Source organism: Sinocyclocheilus rhinocerous, unplaced genomic scaffold (genome assembly GCF_001515625.1).
Source record: "Sinocyclocheilus rhinocerous isolate Xijiao unplaced genomic scaffold, SAMN03320098_v1.1 scaffold730, whole genome shotgun sequence".
NCBI classification, from domain to species: domain Eukaryota; kingdom Metazoa; phylum Chordata; class Actinopteri; order Cypriniformes; family Cyprinidae; genus Sinocyclocheilus; species Sinocyclocheilus rhinocerous.
Window position 1 is genome coordinate 395,356 of NW_015670605.1, and position 25,137 is coordinate 420,492.

Sequence of the window (25,137 nt, forward strand, 5' to 3'; positions counted from 1 at the left end):
GCTTTTGCATTTCATTTCGAAACTAAATCATCCGCCATCGTCTTGTCTGTCTCACCTCACTCTTCTTGTCAGTCAGCTCGACTCACTCTCCTCACTGGAGAAATGAAATCTGATCTGTGATGCTACTGTCGTTCGGCACGCTGCATTGAGCAGCCACGTTCAGTTTTTAATTGTTCTTTTACTGAATATACTTTTTATTACTATAAAAAATCTAAACGACGGTGGGGATCGAGCAAACACACTCACGCTGACTTTGGCGTAGATGTGCCTGTAGTACAGCTCCTTGTACAGGATCAAGAAAACTGCATCTGTAACAGACAAATGCCCATGTCAGCAAAGAAAACTTTAATTCAGCGCTTCTGATACCTGAATGCAGCAAAAATCGGATTCACTCACCATTACCAACCAGGGAAGCGATGGCTTCTGCCTCCGGCCATGGAGATGTCTTAAAGAAGCGATCAGTGAGCTTGTTCCAGCTAAAATGAAATGAAAGATAAATCAACATTTCCAGGCATCGGAACACAGTCTATAACCGTACGGCTGCGCACCTGTTCTCATAAACATCCTGGATCTCATAGATCTTCTGCTCAATGCTCTCGCTGGTCACACGGTTGGCCTGCAGCTCGTAAACCTTCTGATCGATGAGGTCTGAGATGGTTTTATGAAAATACTGCAGGAAGTTCTTGATGACCTCAGGGATCACATGATACGTCTGCTGGTGCTCATACTGACGTTCATACGCCAGATCAGCTTTTGGGTCACCTGCAGAACACACACTTTGTATTCCTTCGATCCCCTTAATAGCACACATCTACTCACTGATCTATGTAGAGGCTATTCAATCTATTCAGAAGCTATACTGGGATGGTACTATGAATTTTATTATACATACATTGCTGTTCAAAAGTTTGGGACCAGTAAGATTTTTAATGTGTTTTAAAGAAGTCTCTTCTGCTCATCATGCCTGCATTTATTCGACCAAAAATACAGAAAAAAACAGTTATATTGTAAAATATTATTACCATTTAAAATAATGGTTTTCTATTTTAATATATATTTTAAAATATAATTCATTCCTGTGATCAAAGCTGAGTTTTCAGCATCATTACTCCAGTCGTCAGTGTCACATGATCCTTCAGAAATCATTCTAATATGCTGATTTCATATCAATATTTGAAACACTTAATATTTTTTAGGGACCTGTGATACTTTTTTCAGGATTATTTGATGAATAAAGTTAAAAAGAACAGCCTTTATTTAAAACCGAAATCTTTTCTGACAATATAAGTCTTTATTATCACTTTTTTAACTCATCCTTGCTGAATAAAAGCATTCATTTCTTTCAAAAAAAATTACTGACCCCAAACTTTTGAACGGGAGTGTATATTGTTACAAAAGATTTCTATTTTGAATACTTTTTATTCATCAAATAATCCTGAAAAAAGTATCACAGGTCCCAAAAAACTGTTTCAAATATTGATATTAAATCAGCATATTAGAATGATTTCTGAGAGATCATGTGACACTGAAGAATGAAGTAATGATGCTGAAAATTCAGCTTTGCATTACAGGAATAAATTACATTTAAAGTATATTAAAATAGAACCCCATTATTTTAAATTGCAATAATAATTCACAATATTACAGCTTTTTTTCTGTATTTCTGATCAAATAAATGCAGCCTTGATGAGCAGAAGAGACTTCTTTAAAAAACATTACAAATCTGTCACCCTGTATAAGCAGATACTTACCGGTGTGATAGTCATAATCATTGGGGTAGCTATAAGGGTCAATCTGCAAACAAAAAGACAGAGTTAACAATGATCAGTCTGACATATTAACATTAAAATGCAGGATGAGTTTTGTAATGAACAAAGGCAATGAAAATGAAGTCTAATTATGGCGATGCTCCACTGATTAACATCAACACGCTAATTACACTTCAGTCTCACACACACGCTCTCGTGTCACTACGGGCACGCACATTCACCTCTTCCTCTTCTATCGGGTTAACGTTACTAGACATGATGATTTTTTATTCTTCCAGTTGGTGTTTAATCCGTTAATAAACCTTTCATAAACTTCACAGCTACCGCAAAGCACGCTAGGATGAGAGAGAGGAAGTCCAGTGCACACACTTCCGGTGACGCAGTCGAAGCGCACAAGGGATTCTTCTTCTTCTTCTTCTTCCGTTTTTTGGCGTGTTACATCCTGTGTGCATATCGCCACCTACGTTTGCTGTTATGCAGTCATGGTTTATTTATTATCAATGTATTCCTTGTTTTTGCTTTTCCTGTTCTTACACACGTATATACACAAATATTCCTACTTAAATAATTATTCGATGCTCCATCCCATTCCTTCTCCTCAGGCTCCACCTGGCGCTGCGTGTTCAGCTCCTCCCGCACAAGGGATTGTGGGCCAGTGGCGGAATCATTTGGCTGAATTGGAAATGCTGGCATCCTACTACTACATAAGAGTTCATTCAGACGCACTTTTTAGACACTCAAATCAAAAACATCTGATTGGTACATCCTGACTAGCGCAGATAATTTATTTTTATTACTTTATTGATTTATTTTTAAACCAGCAACTTTATACTGAAAATGTCTTAGCCAGACAACAGACATAAACATTATCAAACAAGACAAATAAAATAAAGAATAGGAAATAAAAGAACATAATAAAATAAATAAGTACATAAATAAATCCTGAAAAATATTCCTCTATTAAATAACAGAAATTCAAGGCATTTACTGTGAAATATGTCGAAATTTGGTAAAGTTTTCAGAGATCTATTCTTATGTAAAAAATTATTTTCCTAGGATAATAATTATGGTAATACTATATGACTAAATTACATGTTTCATTTTTTTTCATCAATATACCAAATATCACATTTACCTTTTTTTCCCTTTTAATTCAGATAAATTGTCAAATTTAGGAAATCCTCCCAAAATGCACAAGCAAATTTACAATTTACAATCATAAAATAAACTGACACATAATAATCCCTTACCAATAATAATAAAGACTGTATGTAACAACACCAAAATAATGATACTAAGGAACTTCAATATCCATTAAATTCAAAACTAATAAATTATTAAAGCTTTTGATCATTATTATTATTATTATTATTATTATACCCGCACATTGCCACTTTACCAGCTGTTTTTATGGTGAACGTTCTCTGATATTGAGCTGCATTTCCACATGTGTCCTGTAGATGGCGCTAATGTTCCTATAACTGAGGATTCACATCTACCCATCAGTTTCACTGGAACACTTTGCAGCTGAGTTATTTCATGAAGGTTTTTATTAGCTTTTATAATGAGGTTTTTCGTCAACTAATGAAACGCCATGGATTATTGCGATTTTGTCAACAACAAGACACCCAATCACTCAATATCTAGTGTAGGATAATGAAGAGCTGATGCTTCACTGAGCACTAGTGAACACGAGAGGCAAAAATAGAAAGTGTGCCCTTTGAATGAACAATCCTCTGAAATCCCACATGTGTAGTTTTGTCTCTGCACTCGTGGGAATGGGGGCTGTTATGAGTTTCAATAACTGCTGCCATATGCCTACTTATTTGGCTTGAAGAGAATTGGAGAAATGCTGTTCAAAGTGTTTTGAATGACTTTAAGCTACTCTGGCATGTTAGTGCAAACAAGCCAAGGTGTCTAAAAAATTAAAAACACACGCACAATGAGATACCAGAGGAATTTTAGTGATGATGATGATGATGATGGTGGTGGTGTGATGACGATGGCGTTCAACAACTGATTATTAATGTTGGTGCTCCTGCTGAAGATGGTTTTCTGTGGATGAAAAGTTTAAATTAAGATGGAAAGTGTTAAACAACAACACTTTACATAGATCATGTGTAGGCCTATGTATATCCAGTCAGAAATGTCATATAACTATTTACCTCTTGATTATATTATATTATATTATATTATATTATATACACCAGTACAGCTTATCACCTCAGCTTCAGTTCAGCTTATCAATTCCAAACAGAGAGTGATTTACGTGTGTTGTTGAGAAGAAAGAACAGAGGGAGGGAGAAGACAGAAGTTTTTCCCCCCTCAGCTACCAGCATCTGTTAGAGATTCCACCCAAACTCACCTCCCGACTGCAGCACGGGCATCCGATAAACACACACACACACACACACACAGAGGGAGAGAGCGAGAGAGTCACAGACTTGAGCAGAGGAGAGGGTCAAGACAGTCCGAACCGAGCGCTTCTCTTCATTACGCACAGAGAAATCACACAGAACACAACCCACACCGGTGCCACCGAGCTCACAACAAGAGCTGTGAAGGGACGGGATCTGAGGAAATAAGCGTCACGTTGGAGAATCGATCGGGTCTAAAGTGAGTTTGTGTGGATTTGGTGCGTCTGGAGAGCTGTGAGGATGCGCGTCTCGGTCCTGCTGCTGCTCTGCGCTCTTTACGCAGGAGACGCTCACAAACTCTCCGCGCTCACGGTGGGTCACCACACACTTCACTATCACTCTAGAATCACTCACATTAACAGAACGATTGTTTATGAACAAATATTAATAGTCTGTATGTAAAAATATGTGTCTTATAACATTTCTGACTGACTGTTTCAATGTACTTTAGCAAGGTCCAGTAATACTATGGATATGTATGTACGATATAACATTCTATTACTATATATAACTAACATGATGTCAACAAAACCAGCAAAAATGACATTTAAATTGTTACTCTTTAGATGTATACACTACAAAATGTTTTACCTTGTAGCCTTTTTGTGGCACCCTGTTTTGTCATCAGAGCCAGAATTCATTTTTATTGGACAAGTATGTTTTGTGTTTTTTCACCCAAGGACAGTAAAAATGGCAGTTTGATATGGGTTTTTGTGAGTTCGGCTGCAGACTCAGTGCATTTTTGTGCTTGTGCTTTTGTTAAACAAGAAGCTTGAGACACTGTGTAAGGTGAGATGAGTAATCATGAGAATCCTATTTGGGCTTAAGAGTAGTGATGTTTGTGCACTCGCAATTCAGGAGGGTAACCAGAGATCCACAAGCTTTTTTTCAAACAATCACAGACACACACACACACACACAGTGGGAGCTACAGGTGCACACCCACCTTATGCTTTCCTTTATGTGACAGGCGCTTGGTTTTGGCCGCTAAGTGCTGGGAACAGGAGATTTTCTCCCCTCTCTGCGGCCGCTGGCCTCTACATGGACGTCTGCCTGTGTACACAGGGTTAGGACTGTTGATTGCGGGAAGCCGCTCCCCATTAACCGAGTGAGAGAGTGAGTGTAGCTCGTCCCGGTGGGACATGACCGCTAGAGAGAGAGAGCGAGAGAGAGAGAGATGCACGGGCACATTGGTCCACCCAGAGCCTGGACACAGAGCAGCTTTGACGAACCTCGAAACCCAGGCATTTATGTTCAACCAAACTGGCCCCTGCTGAATGCCAGAGAGGGTTTTTGCACTTTCAATAGTGAGACAGGAAACGGCCCACTTTCTATTCCATAAATGTTGTTAAATGGTCAATATTTGTGTACCTGTCAGGAACAAATGTTGTATATAATCAAGTGTGCTTTGCAGCTGTTTGGGACCATGATTTTTGCATTTGTGGTCACATAGTTTGTTCTTTACCAAATGCACCGATAATATGCAAAGAATATATGTAATATTTAATACAGAAGTTTTTGTTGAATGCATATGCAAGAATCGCATTAATACAGCAAAAACTCTCTCTTTCTCTCTCTCTCTCTTTCACTGATGTGCTATATTTGGAGCAGTTATTTTAGTATCATTGATAGGCCTACAGGTTTTATTAATAATTTTATTACGTTTTTATTTTTATATTTTCCATTTTCATATTTAATATCTATATTTCCATTTTATTAAAAAAAAAATTGTAATTGTGTTGTGTTTTGTCATTTTTATATTTTTTTCTATTTTTTTTGTCTATATAGATTATTGGTTTTGGTTTTAGTTATTTTAATACGTCAAGTTAAACAAAATGAAAATGAGAAATATTGCCTTGGCAACTAGCTAAAATAAGATAAGTTTAAGTTTTTTATATTTTATTTTATTTCAGTTACTGTTAATTTATTAATTTCACACAAGCTTCTAGGTACTGTTTTTATTTTTATATTTTTCATTTTATTTTAATTTAAGTAACATTTTTAGTAATGTTTTTATCATTTTATATACGTTTATTAATTTTTACCTATATAGTTTTTAATACCTTTTATTTCAGTTTTAGTTATTTTAGTACATCAAGTTAAACTAAATAAACCTTGGCAACTAGGTAAAATAAAATAAGTTTAGTTTTTTTTTATAATTTATTTTATTTCAGTTACCATTTATTTTATTAATTTCACAGAAGCTTCTATGTACTGAATTAGTTTTTATTTTTATATTTTCCATTTTTATTTAAATTTCAGTTAAAGTTTTAGTAATTTTGTTCAATCAAATGTACTAAAATAACTAGTGTACTAAAATAAAATGTACTAAATATACTAAAATAAATGTAGTATTTTTAGTACATCAAATGGCTTTTTTCTTTCTTTTTTTACATTTTATTTTAATTCAGTTCACATTTACATCAAGCAACAAAAATGTATTTTAAGGTTTTAGTTTTAGTTCACTATAATAACCCTGATATGAAATCCCAGGAGTGTTATTTTCTCACTGTGTTGAAACTGCCCAGCGCTCTGCTGTGATTTCGCTCAGTCTTTGCCCCTCTGAACCGTGAGCCATCGAGTTTTTCACCTGGCATAGCGTTCTTGGTGCTGATCGAGGCTGTTAGCACCAAGGCCAGAGATACAGTTGCTGTCAATGTTTCTCTGCTGGCATCTGCTGCTTCTCGGCCTTCTGGGATGGCAGCTATGTGGCACAAGCATGAATCAGGGCCTGTGATGATGAGGTCTCCTGTGGCACCTGCTGCAGCCCGTGCCGGAAAGAGAAGATATGCCGTTATTTGAGAGAGAGTAAACAGGGGAATTCATTTCACACAAGCCTCTAGGTACGAACCTCTCGCTCCAGAGCAGCGGGGCTCTGTTTAAATAAACTAGCCATCCTGAGGTGTCGGATTCACCTGTATTAGACCGTCGTCAAGTTCGCTTTGGTCAAATAGAGTTGCTAGAGTTGCCCTCTTGATCCCAGCAGAAAAGTCGCTTCCTGAAGCATAACAAAAAGGGTTAGAAGACAATATATGAAGACTAAAGGTGCAGTCACGTTAGCAAAATTTTAGCAAACTTTTCTGTGCACAAAAAAGGTCGTTGTCAATAGTGTAACAATGTATGAAGCACAACTCACAGAAAAGTCATTTTCAAACCAAGCAAATTTCTGTTGGCCAGTGCGGCAAATTTACTTGATCAACGTGAATCCGATGCAAATTCTGCGTGAGGAAATATTTCGTCCTCACACAACATTCCCGTTTGTGTGGATTCCTATTGAAATGACTGGATTTTGCGTGTGAAAATTCACCAAATTCGAACACTAAATGTGACCGGACCTTAAATCAATCCATGAAGTGGATTATGGGAAGGAATGCACAGTTGTTTTAGGCTCAGAGTGCTGTGATTTATGAAGAAACGCTCTGGTCATTATTTACAGGTCGAGTAGGGATGCCTCTACATCTAAACGTTAACAAATGGCTGTGGGTAGTTAACCTGGAGGTCAGAGGTCATCCCATCTCACTCCTCTTACTCAGCCTGCCAGAGTGGAATGTGGGAGGCAGATGAGTGCGGTGCAAACCCTCTTCTACTTTCTCACACGCACACACACACACACACACACACACACACACACACATGTCTGGTTTTGCTGTATGCAGACTGATCTCAGAGCTGTTGTCTTGACTTCTATGACACATTTAAACATGGTTCCAATGCAGGTTGTGCGAAGAGGCTGTAACTAAAAGATGGGACAGCATTTATTAAACATAAATGACCCAACAGCATTATATTAAATAATCCTCACAAAATACTTTATTTTTATTGAATGCTAAATACAATACAGATTTTAAAGAGAGTCAATAAATATTAAAAAAACAACTATAAAGAACTTAAAACATGGTTTAGAATTATATGTTTTTTCTTGTGCGTATATGGAACTTACCAAATAAAATCATAAGATTCACCATAAAATTAACAGTTTTTTAAAAATTATTATTCAACGTATATAAACACATTTAACAACAATAAAAAAATCTGTATTTTTTTCTGGCTAAAATGTGCAAAAATGAGGAACTCATATAACTTGTTTCATATGCAAAGGGGCTGTTTACATAGTCTTAAAGGGACAGCGGCAAAATTAGTTGTAAGGCTCAGAGAGACATGGTGGAAAATAGTCATAAAAAGTGTTGGTGCAGCAGAGACTGTAACATTAAAAACTAAAATGATGAAGATATAAACACATTCTCACACTCTTTGCTCCAGTAAAAATGTTGAACATGAATATCAGATGCCACATTTGCATAGGAGACGACTCATAACTCAACTGTGCCAAATACCTTTGAAAATCATTAGGAACGGTTCTGTTTCTGCAGCAGTTCCACTTATAGCAACACATTTTCCACATTTGCTTTCTTGAGTATGACGCATTTTTTCATGAGGTGAATTCTGAGCTGGATCTAACAAATTAAAGGGACAATTCACCAAAAAGTGAAAAATCTGTCTTCATTTACTCACCCTCATGTCGTTCCAAACCTGTATGACTTTCTTTCTTCTGTGGAACATAAAAGAAAATAACTTGAGAAATGTCTCACTGTTTTATTTTGTTTTGTTTTTTCTTCATACAATGGAAATCAATGGTCAACTATTTGGTGACCAACATTCTTCAAAATATGTTCATGTTCTGCAGAAGAAAGAAAGTAAGTCTTACACACAAAATAAGGTTCCAAAAGGGGGTTTTCACAGTGATTAACCATTTTTGGATCTCCAAAGAACCTTTCAGTGATTAATTCTTAAAAGAACCTTTTTTTTTTCTTAGCGTGAAGAACATTTTAAAAATCTAAAGAACATTTTCCCACTATTTTCAACCTTTTGTGGAATGGAATGGTTCCATGGATGTTAGAGGTTCTTCGTGGAACCACAGAAGTCAATAAAGATAATTTATTTTTAAGAGTTCAGGTTTGGAATGGCATGAGGGTGAGCAAATGATGGCACAAATTTTATTTTTGGATGTACTATTCCTTTAACGGACTGAAAAGGCCAGTAAAAGCTAATGTTTTGGTGGTTTCAGACACAAGCATTTTGTTTGTCGTTCCTCCATCTTCGTTTCCACACCTCCCTGCCGAAATCCATGTATATCAGTCACTTCGTAACAAGGGCTGTTCAAATGGTGGCAGTAATTCATACGCAAAACTATGCACCTGCACGAGAAGAAAAAACATATTTTTTTCCCTCTCTTGCTTCACATGACTAGCAGCAGGCTTTCCCTTTTCTGGCTGATTTTTCACAGCAATTAAAGGCTTTTCTCTTTGATTGAGTTAATAGCTTGGATCTAGGCTGTCACTTTCTTCTATTTCCACTATGCTGGAGACTAACGATGCCTAGCCAATCCCAGGAAGCCCCCGTCGGGACTCTTTCACACGTCTGCGGCTTCTCTCTCGCTCTTTGCCAGGCCCCCATTGACCCTTTGCGGCTAAGGTGTGAGGGGCCTCTGTGGGTCTGTGGTCGGGAGGCCCCCCTTGTCCTTTCTGGGGCCCCTCGGCCCCCATGTGGCCCTCTGTGGGGCACAATGCACTCTCTGCTGGAGGTTGGCCCCTGAATCATTGCTTTCAATCCCACAATGCCTCACTGCCAAAATGGGGTAATAGGATTTGAGGTTTGTGTGCTGGTGGGTCTTCTGAAAAATAAGTCATTTTTTCACTCTCTCTCTCTTTCTCTCCTCATTTCTTTCGGTTCCTCATGCTTCGCTTTTCATCTAAATTGATTTTTCGTTGAGGGGGAATGATAAAAAAGGAGAAAAGAAAAAACAAGGGGGCGGAGCAGCTGCAGGACTAGAACAGTGTTTCAGGAAAAACAGACAGTGGCTTGTTTTGTCTGCTCTTCTCTGCAGTAGTTTAGAAGAGACATTATATGTCATGTAAGAGACATGTTAACATGATGGTGGTCATACATCAATGTCATATACACACAAACATTGACAAAGTGGCCCGATGCTGGCATTTAGCTCCGAATCTGGATACTTTTCACAAAGGATTTGTTGTTTTCAAGTTCTTCAGAAATACCGGTTCTTAAAAATACTCAATAATAATATCAATAACCAGATCTAAAGAACCTATAATGTAAAATAAAACCCTTTTTATTTTCTAAAAATCCATATAGCACGCCTAATAAAGCAATAAAGTGACAAATTATTTTGATAAGAAAGGGTTTCTTTGCAGAACCAAATGTGCTGCAAGAACCAGTGAAGAACGTTTAACTCATTAATTAGTATTGCTTGCTAATCAAACATCTCTATTGCTCATACTTATGGTTAGTGATTTGAACAAACTCCTTACATTAAGTAAAAATACTTAAACTGTACAGCTTGTTGCGTTATTATTTTTTTATCGTTATTATTATGATCTTCAAAAGGGAGAAATTATAAAATTTTGACCTTGACCAGTATGCAGCACCTAGCAACCACATAGCAACGCACAACAAATCTACTTCAGGAAAACATGTTTGAAAACATGAATATAATATAATATAATATAATATAATATAATATAATTTACATTATTTGAAGCTAGTGGTCAGTATTGTTGACGAAAACTAAAACTATTAAAAGTAATTTTATGTAATCGAAATAAAAGCTTAAATAAAATAAATATAAAAATAAAATTGAAAAACGTAAACTCAAAAAAAGTTAAATGTACTTAAAGTTAAAAAAGAAAACAATTAAATGTATTATTTTATTGCTTTTTAAATAACTAAACATCAAAAGTGTTTCATTACATTAAACAGACCTGTTCTACTTATATGTGAGAACCAGAAAGTGTATAAAATATTTATTCATGATGAACGAATGAATAAATTTATTTATATATATATATATATATATATATATATACATATTTAAGAAAAAAGCACATAACAATATTCTTAACATTAAATTGAAAACAGAAAATATAAAAAATAAAAGCTAATTCAAAATATTGATAAATACTGTACAAATAAAACTACAGTAACACTGCTAGTGGCATAGAAATTGCACATATCAGATGTTCAGAAAGAGTCCTGAATGTGATCCTGTCTCGGTTCTCATGGTGCAGAAAGCGTCTGAGGTCTGTTTGGCCCGGTTCTGCTGGTCCTCTGGTGTGTCTGTGGCCAGCTGTTGATGCTGTATACAGATAGCGGTCGTGGGTGGTTTCAGATTCCCCCAGTGATGTTCAATGGACGTGTCTGGGTTTGGCTGTGGCTGAACTGATTGGTGATTATTTGGCCGTGTCTGGGTTTGGGAGGTCTCGTTTGGGTCGATCTCAACTGCTGAAATGTTGAATCGCTAAATGTGTCTTGACCGTGATGAGGTCTCTGCGGTGGTCGTGTTGGTTTTGTCCATGTCTTGGCTGTGACCAAATTGAACCGCGTTGGCCGTGAACGCTTGGGAGGACTATGAACTCCGTCTTGGCCGGGATCGCGAGATGACCATCGTGGCCGATTGTGGCTGGTTCGGCGGCGCTCCGGGCAGAATCTGTTTCCTGACATCTCTGTCGGGCCTCCTGCGAGCTTTCTGACAGCAACACTGAGAATGACGGAGCGGAAGGGGCACCGGGTCACAGCTGCAGAGACCAGAGGGAGAGTGCGAAGGAAAGATAAAGAAAGTGCATGTGTGTAAGACAGACACAAAGAAAACACAAGAGAGCGAACAGGGTGAGAACAGAGAGAGAAAGACTGTGTGTTTGTCAGAGATAAAGACAGAGAGAGAGAGGGGAAGAAAGAGATTTTGTGGTGGGACTGAGAGTTTCGAGGGGGGTCAGTGTCAACCATGATCTCAGACAGCAAGAGTCTGTCAGTCACAAACCAACGCACACAGACCCCAAACAACCAACTCCAGACCCTCTTATTCACAACTTACGGTTCATTCATTCATAAATATTCTGAATTAAGAGTGAAAAGCGGCCCGTCGTGGCAGGGATTATGAAGAGGACTGTTGTCCTTTTGAAACATATTTTTCTGTCACACACAGAGACAGGATGTACTGCAGCCAATTGAAATAAAATTGAAATCACAATTGGCCAAGTGCAATAATTAAACCTCAAAGGGGGTGTGATTTAATGAAATAAATATATTGCCTACATGCATGTAACAAAAATAACTGTGTGCAGACTGAAAGCTGAATTAAAAAGTGGATTTCACTTTAAGTCCACTGTGAAGGTACGGTACATTGTGAATGCAAAATTTGGCCTTTTTTCAATTAGTTCATTTTAGTGATTTTCAAGTCAAGAAAATAATAAAAAAATAAACAACAAAAATGGTTGCTGGTCTGATTGCTGGTCTAAAAAGTGGATGAAAAAAAAAAGTCATACAGCTCATTGGCATGTAAAATTTCAGTAGTGTGGCCTATGTAAATAGTAAAATGAAGCAAGAAGCTGTCCATGGTCATACGTTTTGACTTGTGCTCCACCAATAAAGGTTATTCCATGGCTGAAGAGAGAAAGCAAGACGGCCAACTCAAAATAAAATTATATTGACCAGAGACTACTCTTACAGTTCCAGAGACAAGTATGTTTCATCTAGCACCCTTGTCTCAGATATTAAAATAGACATAAATGAGACAATTGTTAGCATACAGTAAGAGTACAGTGCTATAAATAGATGTAAATAGCAGTTTAGATTATTTGGTCTTAAAAAATTTTTTTTTTTTTAGATCTAAGACTTTTGAATGACTTGCTAAAGTATCTTGGCAAATCTGACTCAAGCCCAAACAAACAAACAAACAAAGAAATATATATATATATAGTATTATAATAAAAAGTATAATATTTCAAATATAATCTCAAAAGACCTGAGCTGCTATATCCACAGCTCTATACTCTCACTGCATGTCAACAATTGACTCGTTTGTGGTTATTTTGTTATTCCTCTTAAGGAATTTTACAAGAAACATCTGAGACAAAGGTCATACCTTAACAAAACATCACTAAGATCTCCATTTAGTCTCCTAAACTATGAAAGAGCAAGCTCTCAGCAATAACACTCACACTGGGGATTTCAGAAGAGAAGGATTAAATGACCAATAACTCAATAACAAAAAGCAAGAAAAAAAGGTTAGTTCAATCTCTGTACACGCACAACCCCTCTTCCGCTATGCCTGAACCAGCTTCACATTCATCACACACACACACACACACACACTCACACACACACACACACACACAGAAAGTAATTTGTAGAATGTCAGCCAGTGCTAATTTTTGAGTGGGTAATGATCCTACCCATCAGCTTTATATGAAGAATCTGTTTCCTTTCAACACTACTTTCATTTGCTGCTTTCCCGTGGCTGATTTATTGGCTGCAGGTGAGTCTGTGTGTGTCAGTATCTTTTCAAGTTATTTTTTGCATTTGCCAGTTTGGTCGATTATAACTCATCTGAACATTACAAACGCACCTGTGCAGATAATGTCTTGACACAAAGCAAGTCGATTTCCTGTCCACTCTTGAATTTGTCTGTGAGGTGATGTTTGCAGTGTCATTGAACGTTCCTGCATTGCACAAAGAGCAAACACACAGTATTCAATCAAGGTGAGTGTGCGACTTGTTTGTGGCTGTACCTGTGCAGGTGTGAGAGTGACAGACAGATAAAAGCACTTCACAAGAGGACGTCAGCACCTCTGTCTTTCTCCCACAATCCCTCATTCACAAACAAGACGTGACAGACATAGAGGGGTGTGTGAATGCTATTTGTCGCTCTGTGTTTTGTTTGCGCTTCTGTGTGTGTATTATTCGGTAAATGAATGTGACAGAACAATAGAGAATGGAGTGTGTCATGAGCTCAAAAGACATCAAGCCCTCCATTGGAGACTTTCATGAAGCCACCTAAAAAAGAAAAAGAAAAGAAAAGATAAGAAAAACTGGGCATTGGGGGAAAAAAAATGTATAAAACACATTTTGAATAAAATATAAATATATTATCAATTTAAATATTAAATTGAAATGTAATTTTAAATATAAAAAAGTTTACTTAAAATTAATTATTTTACTCAATATTTGTGTGATATTTTTTATGCTGCCTAGAGTATCACATTGCAACATGCTAACATCTCTTCCTGTCCATCTTCACAGTTTCTGCGTGTGGAGCAAGATAAAGAATGCAATATGGATTGTTCCGAAACTCCTCGCAAGCAGCTGTGCGCATCAGACGGACGGACCTTCAGTTCCCGCTGCGAGTTTCTCCGTGCAAAGTGCCGTGACCCTCAGCTGGAGGTCATACGAGGGTCATGCAAAGGTCAGAGTTCACCAATCAAACGTGAACTGTTGCTGGTTGGCCTGATGCCCTTTGTGAGTCAGGGTCAAGGCGGGCAGGGTTAAATCCATCTAGCGATAAATGATTCTTTGACGAGACAGAGCGGGATTTTGCAGAGTACAAGACATTGTCCTCTATGACATTTTAAATTGTACTCTTAAGAGGCGTTCACACTAACAGCGAAGTGACTGAAGCGAGTTGATGATTTGAGGCGACACAAATGATGCAGATTCAACTTTGCTCCTCATTTTCCTTATCAGTGCATCCTAAATTAAAAAAAAAAGTTTTAATATTTAATGTTTAAAAAAAAACTTTCATCAAATATAAAATAATGCATTTAATTTATAAAAATTTTTTTTATAATATTGTTACATTTATACATTTAATAATCATTAAATTTAATAACAAATTAAAATAAAATTATTAAAAAAAAATTGAACTTACATTTTATGCCTCTGAAATGACTTTTCTTTTCTGATGATGTAACCAAGGCCACATTGGCAGAAAAAAAGCGTAGCAGTAGCAGTATATAAAAATATACAATGACTGGTAAAAATTAGTGCATTTTCACTAAATCCATAAATTAGATCTTTTGCTAAGATCTTGATGGGGATCTTGCCTGTGTAAAAATAAATGTACAGTGGTGCATTCATATGTGTAAGAGATCAGTGGTCATTTGTATGAAGGGAGGGACCAAGCGCTGTCAGTAACCATAGAGGTCAAAGGTCAAACGGCTCACAAACACTCTCATTGTATTGGGCTCGGCAGGAAGACTCTTGTGCCCTGTACTCTTTTCTGCTCAGAGCTCTCTGTCTTTCTGTCTCACGTTCACTCTTTCTTTCCCGACTAGTAAGCACAATGTGTCATTCTTACATTGGGATTAAAGAGGGTGTGAGAAATAGAGAGAGAGGAAAATAGGAACAAAAAGAAGATGAATTATGTTCTGCTAAGATGAGAGTGAAAGAAAACCAAAAAGGAAAGATTAGATTGGAAAGGGAAGTACATTCAGGAATTGTGCAGCTGTGCACACATCCAGCGATTCGTCAAAGTTGAGAACAGTTTATTTCAGCACTCTATATGATTTGTCTCTCCCCACAAACAGGGACATAATAAATGTTAAATATAACAAATGTTATTTAAATAAATAAATAATAAATGTTGCTAAGCATTTTGAACTGTTACTATTTTTAAATTTTTCCACTCTGGAAACACTCAGCATCCTTCCTCTTTTATTCAACATAATTTTCCAGCATCCATTTATTGTGATAAAGCATGTTGCTAAGCAAAAGCCATAACTGTGGTTTAAAAGACTATTCATATTTAGTAATATTATCCATTTAAATGCACTGACACCATTCGTTGAGAACAAAATTTGAACTGAATTGAGCTGGATAATGACACTAATTTTGAAACACTTTTACTGAACCGACTTGAGCTGAATTGCCTTCCATAGAGCTGCTTATTGTCATTGTATGTTATTGTTAAGTTCATCAGAATTATGAACTTTGCAGCACTGACATAATGACACTATTCTCTTCTCTAGAGCTGCCTTAGAGCTTAAATTGATTTTTTCATAAAAAATGAATTTTACAGCATTAACACAGTTATTTTCCTATTTTATTAATGTGAAGCTGATTTAAAACACTCTGTACTTCATAAAGAGTTATTTAAATAAATGTAAACTGTCTTGACTTGATACTCCAATAAGCATAAAAATACACAATGCACACAAATATTAGGTAAAACCGCTCATTTTAAGTAGACTGAACTATTTTAGTGGTTTATTTCAGTACTGAATGATACAGTATGTACATATATTTATAAGTTAGCATTTACATTGTAAACCATCTTTTTCACTGAGTTCCTTGCTTATCCTCTTGTGCCATCCCATACTGAAAGCGTTTTTATGATTTGCCCAGTGGAGAGAGTGCGTTTATGTCTCCTTTGAGGTCTGGAGGATTTTCTGACATCCCCACACACTCGCACATATATGTACATACAGATATGCATTACAACCTGCTGGACACCATCAGCTCACACAGACTCAACACAGAATGACAGAGAGATCTGCAACAGTTTTACCACCGAAATGGTACAGAGATAGTGATGACTCCAGTAGGACTGTTGGTCTAACTCCCAACCACACACAGGGATCCAACACTTCCGAAACATCTTGAATTATTCTGTGTCTGTGAGGTCACATGTCACTGCAAAGAAACCAAGTCTTATTTCCTGCTTCATTTTCTTTCGCCCATTACCATTCTTTCCTTTCCTCTGAAAAAAAGAAAAGAAAAAACACCCGTGCCACATCAGTCAGAGAGAGAACGCCAGAGGACTTGCCTGTCGGTTTGAATTTAATGCACTCGCTCTCTTTCTGTTTTCTATATTACACTGCCACGATGAGCAGAATAGTGACTGTGTGCTTAAAGTGGAATAATGGGAAATAAAGTTTAAGGTTATATATAGAAAAGAGAATGGACAGAGTTTGTGAACAAAAATGAATCATCGAGTTTATAGTACTTTTCAAGATCTCCTAAGCAGACGTGTCATGCATTTTATAAGAGGGCTCCAGTGGCAGTCCGGACTCACTTTTTTTTTTAAAGGTTTATTTATGCCGTTTTATGCCTTTATTTAGATAGGACAGTATAGGTAGGGTGACCATATGTGCCATTTTCCCAGGACAAGGATTTGTTTTGGCTTTGTTTTCCTGTTTTCATGCTTGCTGAAGGTAATGATCGAAAAGTATAGTTTGACCAATAACATGCAAGCATTGTACATAATGGACCAATCATGGCGTGTGAGAAGGTGGGATCTATGATCAAAGCCATCCTGGCCAGGACACATCCTGGGAAAATGGCACGTATGGTCACCCTAAGTATAGGTCAACAGGAAGTGAAGTGAGTGAGAGAGAGGGGGATGGGATCGGGAAAGGTCTGCGAGCCGGGACTCGAACTCGTGACACCCGAAGCGCAATGGCGCTGTATGTCGGCGCGCTGCCCATCAATTTTTCAGTTTACAACAAATTACCTATGAATTGACTGACCAAATGAAAACATGAGAATGTGTTATTTTTGCCATATAATAACATGGATGGCTATATAGTTCTTCTGACTTGCTGGATTTACCTGTGTTGTGTCTCCAGATACGTCCAGGTGTGTGGCAGAGAAGAAATACACAGAACAACAAGCCAAGAAACTCTTCCCACAGGTGTTTGTTCCTGTCTGCAATCCTGACGGAACCTACAGTGAGGTGTGAGATGAACAATATAACGACAGAACAATAAAACTATAGATGGTTTGAAGAAACATTCCAAGTGGATAATGTAGGATTTTATACCTTTAACAATTTCACTGTCCAATTTCTAAATTTTTCTGCCTTCTGTCTTTTTTCTTTATCTGTGCTGTATTCGACTAACAGGTTCAGTGCCACAGCTACACTGGTTATTGTTGGTGTGTGACACCCAGTGGCAGACCCATCAGCGGCTCAGCAGTAGCCAATAAGAAACCTCAATGCCAAGGTAGCATACTTCTTCCTCTGCTTTGTTTTTCATGCCTTTATTCTACTGCGTGTTTCAATCACGTCTTCTTTGTTTGCAAAAGAGATTTTCACATCATAAATAATACTCTGAAGTGATTCCAAACAGTAATCTCTACGTTTATGACACGATCTCAATGTTTCAGAACATGACAGTTGTTTAGTAATATAAATCAACAGAGAAATGCAGAAACTCAGCATCTGCAAAACCAAAGCCACATGCAGTAAACTAGCATAGCACTGCATTAAACACAGACTCGCGCACAAAACTGAAACTCTATCACTGCAGGCCATGGGTTCCTGGATCATAACATTGTTGGCTTGGCTTTGTACAACAACCACAGCTTCACTAGAAAAGGACCAATTAGATTTAATTGCACATGCAACAGCTTAATCAGTTAGGTCTGGGGGAGCAAATGCGCGCTTGGCAGGCAAAGCGGCCGAACTCAAACATTCTTGCTCTTTTACTCCAAGATAGTGTCATATGGCTTTTACCCCCTGCAGCCTTCATAACATTATCATGTTCCTCTGTAGAGGCTTAATACATAATTAAAAACGTAAGTCATTTCAAATGAACCATTCCTGGATGGACTTGCTCTGATCTGTGGGACACATTTGAATGTTATAGTCCAGTTAGAATGTACTAAATTCTAGTTGTAGATTTGCTAAAATGCAAGCGTGAGTAACTTGTGATTGTCCTGTTGGTTTTTAGGGTCCAAGAGTGGTAAAGTAAATCCGAAGGAACCAGGAAAATCAGGTAAATACCTTCAACGGTTTCTTTTGATATGGTAAAGACTCTCATGAGGGACAGTCTGCACTGGCAGCTACGTTTTAATGCGTGTGCGTCTGTACTGCAAGTTACGGCTTGCCATTCTAATATTTTGTGAATTGAGAGTGCTGAAGTTGCTTCAGGGCTGAAAGTAAATGGTCGTATGGTGGAGTCGTTAAACAGAGAGACGCTGTAATAACAGCCTTTGCTTTTCACAATCGTTAAAACGAAATCGAAGGGCTTCACGGTTCTGTCAGAGTACTGCAGTGAACATTAACCACTTCACCTGGACGTCATTTCTCTTCTTTCCAGATGAAGACCTTTCTCATGCACTACTAATGGCACTGATTTCCCTCCTTTTCCAAAACAGCACAGACCACCTGATCTCTAGATGATCACCCTGTTTTTCTCAGTTTTAAAGGGGTCATATGATGCGATTTCAAGTTTTCCTTTCTCTTTGGAGTGTTACAAGCTCTTGGTGCATAAAGAAGATCTGTAAAGTTGCAAAGACTAAAGTCTCAAATCCAAAGAGATATTCTTTATAAAAGTTAAGAGTCAACCACGCCTACCTAAAACGCCTCATTCTAACACGCCCCCACATATCTACGTCAAAATGTGGAAATATTAGCATAATGCCGCCCAAACGTGCACGCAAAGAAAGAAGGCGTGGTTTCAGAAACAGCAGTAGTGTTGATGCAGCCATGTCAGGGAGACGCTGTGTGTTTCAGTGCGAAAGCAAAAGCACTTTATTAGGCCTTCCGGAAGATGCAATTAGGAATCATTGGTTAAGATTTATTTACAACAGAACAGCACAACCCAGATGTTCGAATTTGTGCAACGCATTTTATGGACGACAGTTTTTTGAACCGTGGCGTTACATTTCCGACGAGTGCTTGGGTCAGCTGGCCAATCAGAGCAGACTGCGCTTGTCAAAGGAGGGGGCTTTGTTGAAAACGACGTGTTTGAGAGAGGCGGGGCATAGAGGACCTACAATAATGTACAGTATTTGAAAAATAATGTGTTTTTTGAACATTAAAGCATGTCAACATATTCTGTTACACCAAATACACAAAATAATGATCTTTAAAATAGCATCATATGACCCCTTTAAGAGGAATGTCCTTTTCAGTTTAAAAACTCAGCTATGGGAGATGTAAAGGTTTTTGTTGAAGTTTATTTCTTAGAAGTTTTACCAATTCTAAAGAGTGTATTGATTAAAAAATAATAATAATGATAATAGGATTTTACTTACGAAATGGCAGATTTCCAAGTAAAAAAGGCACTGTAATATAATGGAAAATTTTATCATGTTCAGTCACCGGAAAAGTTGGGATTTTGCTTTATTGTAAATTATTAGATATTATAGTATATATAACATTCTTAAATTAAATATTTCATATATAAAATTATTGGTACACTTTATAAAAGCTTCAATTTACCCTATGCTTGCTTGTGTGTGCGGTTTATTTTTATGCATACTGGAATATTGTATGATTACAAACTGCTAATGCCAAACTCTATTGAAATCAATCACTGTGCTTTTCATGTGGTGAACATTATTTTGTGAATGCAGACACTGCAAAAATTTGTCTTCCTCAGTTTTCTTTCTGCACAAGTACCTAAACATTCTTAAATGAAGACACAATTACTTGAAAAGCAAAATGATATTGGATAACAAAAATGATTGTTTTCTGAAAAATGAAGTGACTTCACATTTAAAACAAGAAAACATGTCTGCCAATGGGATAAGAAAAATAAACTTTTCCCCCTTAAATTAAATTACAATGTTGGCAGATTTTTTCTTCTTCTTGTTTTAAGCATTATTGTTCCAAAAACAAAATTTAATATCTTAAGTAATTTTGCTTCAGTTTTACAAAATGTATTTTGATTTTAAATGTTTATAGATATTTGTAAGGAAAAAGAAGATAAACATACGGAGGAAGAAAACCAGTCACTTTTAAAGTCCCATGATGATTAGCATGCTGCCTTAGGAGGCAGTTGCCTATGTAGGCAGTAGACAGCAAGGCAGCTCACTAGGTTTTAGAACAGATCCATTATCAAAGGTGCGGCCCGGTCAGTAGTGCACAAAGCACATGATGATGACCTGGTTTCACATATTGGGTCATTTCCTGATCCCATGCCTTCTCCTTCTTCCCACCATTTCCTGTCACTTCTGGGCTGTCCTATCAAATAAAAAGCAACAAAAACACTGAAAATCATTGATGTGTTGAGCTACACTGAAATTTTAGAGTCATATAAATAACAGGGTCGAATCTCGTAATACTTTATCACTTCATCAGTGTGCTGACAGTGGCTGTTCCCCAACTTTTTCCCAAAGATGCTAGTAGAGAAAAACACACCAAAGGAGAGAAGGGGCAGTTGATGACCTCTGATGAGTTAATGGTGACCCTGCTGAGGTTAACCACACCTGCGGCTCTCAGCATTTTAGATTCCTGTGGCCAAAGCGTCTAGCGATATTTCTTCATCCCCATCTGCACACAACACATCATATGTCCGCTCTGTTTGTGTGTGTGTGTGTTTGCATGTATTCTTGCATGCCTGTTCTCCAGATCATTAAAGTCTGAACTAAACAAAAACATTCGTTTTTTTTTTACAGGGAAGGCAGATATTTTTTACATACAGGGTCCAAAATTCATTTTACGCAAATACCAGTCAGGAAAATGTATTTTGCATTATTTATTTATTTTATTTAGAAATACATTATTGACCTTATGAATTATTTAATATACATTATTACTACAAAGTTTCTGCAGGTTTTATGAAGGTAAACTTAAGACATTTTAAGATCTTTTTAAGACCAAGTAAGCCCAACGAGTAGTAATATGGAAATAACTTACTACACTACAAAAAAGTCTTGCTTGTTTTCCAGTGCAAATGCCATGACTTAAGATAAGAAGTCTTGTTTTTTGAGAAATTGATCAAAATTAAAACAAGATCAAATATCTGCCAATAGGCTAAGAAAAATTCAAAGGGAAAACAAGTTTTCATACCCCTTTGACAGATGTTCATTCTTGTTTTAAACTTAAACGCACTTAATTTTGTTTAATTTCATACTGCATCTCAAGTAAATGTGTCTTGATTTAAGGATGTTTATATGTTTATATTGTAAAAGAAAACAAAAATACTGAGCAATACACAAACTTTTTTCAGTGCATGCAAGATTTTTGTCATGACTTATGAATTTAAAACTTCCTGCTCCGATTTAAGAACTTTTTAGGCCTTCATTTGTCAAAGGGTGCAGAAACCCTGTATTATATTATTGTATTATATATTATTACATAATGAATCATTGTATATGATTAAAATTGAATCTTTATCCATTTTGATGCCTTGACATGAGGATTTATTGCCACACAAGTTCACACAAGGGGAAAACTACTTCCTAGATGAACAATTATCCAAAGAATAACGCTTAAAAGATTGCAGGTCATTATAAAGTTACTGCAAACATTTTTCAAATCACTTCAGCCAAATTTTACTCACATTTGCTTGGCGAGTGTTCATTTTGGATGCTGTTTTGCATATATCTATCACAATTTTTGCACTTACAGACTTCTATATTTGAACTACACTGCTCTTTGTCTTTACAAGCGTGTGTTTCATGATGTCAAGCAAAGAGATTGAATGTTTAAACAGTTTCCTTGCAAATCTTCTCCATTCTAAATGCAGATCCGCCAGCGATTTTCATGGTGGAACCCCAGCCGTCCGCTGATGAGGAAGGTGAGTGTCAATGAAGCCTTTAAATGCCGTCTAGGTCGAGCGTTCACTAGGGTTTGAGACAGCACTAATGTTTTGTGCATTTGTGTGTGTGTGTGTTTTAGACATCACCTCTCAGTACCCCACACTCTGGACAGAACAGGTCCGTTGCCGACAAAACAGGACCAGAACACAATGTGAGTTACCGACAAACATCTGTCATCACTTTTCAACACAAAATGCTAACGGAGTCAGATTGGTTTTGGTATTTAGGAGAAGACAGAAAACCGCCACATGCTAAATGTTTTTATTTACTTACTTTGCTCAGGAGACGTCAGTGGACTTTGAGTATCAACTTTGTCTCTTGATGTGTCTGCTGAAAATACAAAAACTGACAAATGAGACATCCGTTGACATACAGAACGATTATAGAGCTTTAAAACTAATATGAATAGTATAGATGAGATATCCTGAAACTGAACGAATTTGATGAGAATTGTTTGAGTTCATATTTAGATCTATAACCTTTTTGCAGACTTTTTGAGACATTTGAGATAGGGATGTTTTTCTCAGGAGAAATTTCTGAAAAGAAGTCTCCATCTGTTCTCAATTTAATCTCATAACTGTCTAGGAGAAACAATTGAGCAATTAAAGAAATCTGATTTTGTAATTTTCTTTTTGTATGGCCAATCATGCTCATGGTTTGAAGAGTTGAATCGACATAGCGATGCTCCATGCACTTCTCAACTTTGTCTCAGATGAACTCAAGTGGAACATTAATGTGGATAGGATAGCTCAGATCATCTGATATTGGAAGAGTTTAATGAGAAATGATTAAGCACATATTAAATTCCTTAAATTTTAAAGACGGTGTCTTGTCAAATTTGAGGAAAATTTCAAACAATTAAAAATTTTTAAGATCTATTCTGAAAATAAGGGAAACACATGGAAAATTACTATAAACATCTGAGAAGCTTTGAGATTGTTATTTTTATTATCATTTGCATATTTATTAATATTTAGAATTTTTACATTTTCAGTTTTCATTTTCATTTTTGTTCTCATTTTGTTATTTGCTTTTGTCATTTTTATTAGTTTTTAAATATATTTCTATAGTTTAGTTTTAATTACAGTAATTTTAGTTTCTTTTGATTAGCTGTCAGGGTAACATTTGTTTTTAATCCAATTTTTTTTCTTCAATTACCAAAAAAAAAATTTTTAGTGTTAGTTTTAGTTAACAATTACGGCCTAGTTTTAGTGAAACTAGGAAACAGTTGAGATATTATTATTTGTATTTGTTTAATTATGTTATTTTATTATTTATTAAGTTTATTACACACACACACACACACACACATATATATACAGTGGGTACGGAAAGTATTCAGACCCCCTTAAATTTTTCACTCTTTGTTATATTGCAGCCATTTGCTAAAATCATTTAAGTTAATTTTTTTCCCTCATTAATGTACACACAGACAGTTCAGTTTTTCTTTTTAATAAATCTGCAAAAATGTCAACAATTCTGTGTTTTTCTGTCAATATGGGGTGCTGTGTGTACATTAATGAGGAAAAAAAAATAACTTAAATGATTTTAGCAAATGGCTGCAATATAACAAAGAGTGAAAAATTTAAGGGGGTCTGAATACTTTCCGTACCCACTGTATGTATGTATGTATGGGAATAGAAAGAGAAAGCAAAAGAGACAAAGATAGATACATTTCTGTAAGTATTATGAAATTGTTGCTATAGCTGCTCAAACACACACACACACACGAAGACCCAGCTCACTGTGGCATTCAGCCATTGCTTGAGATGCTGATCTAATGAAGGAATCAACAAAGATGTCATTAAAACCCAACTGGGAAAAAACGACGACATGAACTCAGTAACAGATCTAATTCTGATGACATTATTACATAGTTTGTGTGTTTCCTAATAGACTCATTTGTATATGTGTCTATGTGTGCGTGAATAGCTCGATTGTAAAGTTCTCTTGATTAACATTCAGTAAAACGTCAGTGAATGCTGATGGTTTTGATTACGGCTGATCCGTTGAGGTCTAAATGGAGATTATCACTATTCAGAGAAGCTCAGAATAGAACTGAACGAAAGACAGAGACAAAGAAAAGATGTCTCTGGGTTAAAAAAGACGAGGAAAACCCATGGCAACATTTTCTAAAACAATGCTCACATGAAGCCAAAGACCTGACAACACGCGTTTGCTAAGGTATTCTCTCTCCCACATCCTTTTATAGTTATCCTCTTTCTCTTTTTCTGTGTAAGGTGTTTTGAGTTTTAAGCGAGTTGTTGCACATTTGCGAAGATGGTTGCTAGGTGTTTTTGATGGTTACCAGTAGGGCTGCACAATTAAAATAAAACCCAAATAGTGCAAAGCTGTTCCGAGTGGTATTTAGTGCAGTGCTATAGCAGCCACGTAGCAACACCCACAACACCCTAGCGACGCTTTAAAGGGGTCATATGATGCGATTTAAATTTTTCCTTTCTCTTTGGAGTGTTACAAGCTCTTGGTGCATAAAGAAGATCTGTAAAGTTGCACAGATTAAAGTCTCAAATCCAAAGAGATATTCTTTATAAAAGTTAAGAGTCAACCACGCCTACCTAAAACGCCTCGTTCTAACACGCCCCCACATA

At 36.7% G+C, this 25,137-nt stretch overlaps 2 protein-coding genes across 2 annotated transcripts in view; one reads left to right on the plus strand and one right to left on the minus strand.

The window, feature by feature from the left end:
• LOC107734302 (eukaryotic translation initiation factor 3 subunit L) overlaps positions 1-2,165 on the minus strand; it is a 6,365-nt gene extending 4,200 nt beyond the window's left edge. The window contains exons 1-6 of the mRNA XM_016546235.1: positions 1,985-2,165; positions 1,752-1,794; positions 549-762; positions 397-476; positions 202-308; position 1 (exon numbers count right to left, since the gene is read on the minus strand). The exon at position 1 is cut by the window's left edge and continues 213 nt beyond it. Of these exons, the coding sequence (XP_016401721.1) occupies position 1; positions 202-308; positions 397-476; positions 549-762; positions 1,752-1,794; positions 1,985-2,026 (487 nt within the window). The 5' untranslated portion in view covers positions 2,027-2,165. The remainder of the gene's footprint in view (positions 2-201; positions 309-396; positions 477-548; positions 763-1,751; positions 1,795-1,984) is intronic.
• Positions 2,166-4,185: 2,020 nt separating this feature from the next.
• Positions 4,186-25,137, plus strand: part of LOC107734272 (SPARC-related modular calcium-binding protein 2-like) — a 35,763-nt gene continuing 14,811 nt past the window's right edge. Inside the window, exons 1-7 of the mRNA XM_016546183.1 lie at positions 4,186-4,498; positions 14,282-14,444; positions 17,605-17,711; positions 17,880-17,979; positions 18,709-18,753; positions 22,456-22,506; positions 22,608-22,679. Of these exons, the coding sequence (XP_016401669.1) occupies positions 4,427-4,498; positions 14,282-14,444; positions 17,605-17,711; positions 17,880-17,979; positions 18,709-18,753; positions 22,456-22,506; positions 22,608-22,679 (610 nt within the window). The 5' untranslated portion in view covers positions 4,186-4,426. The remainder of the gene's footprint in view (positions 4,499-14,281; positions 14,445-17,604; positions 17,712-17,879; positions 17,980-18,708; positions 18,754-22,455; positions 22,507-22,607; positions 22,680-25,137) is intronic.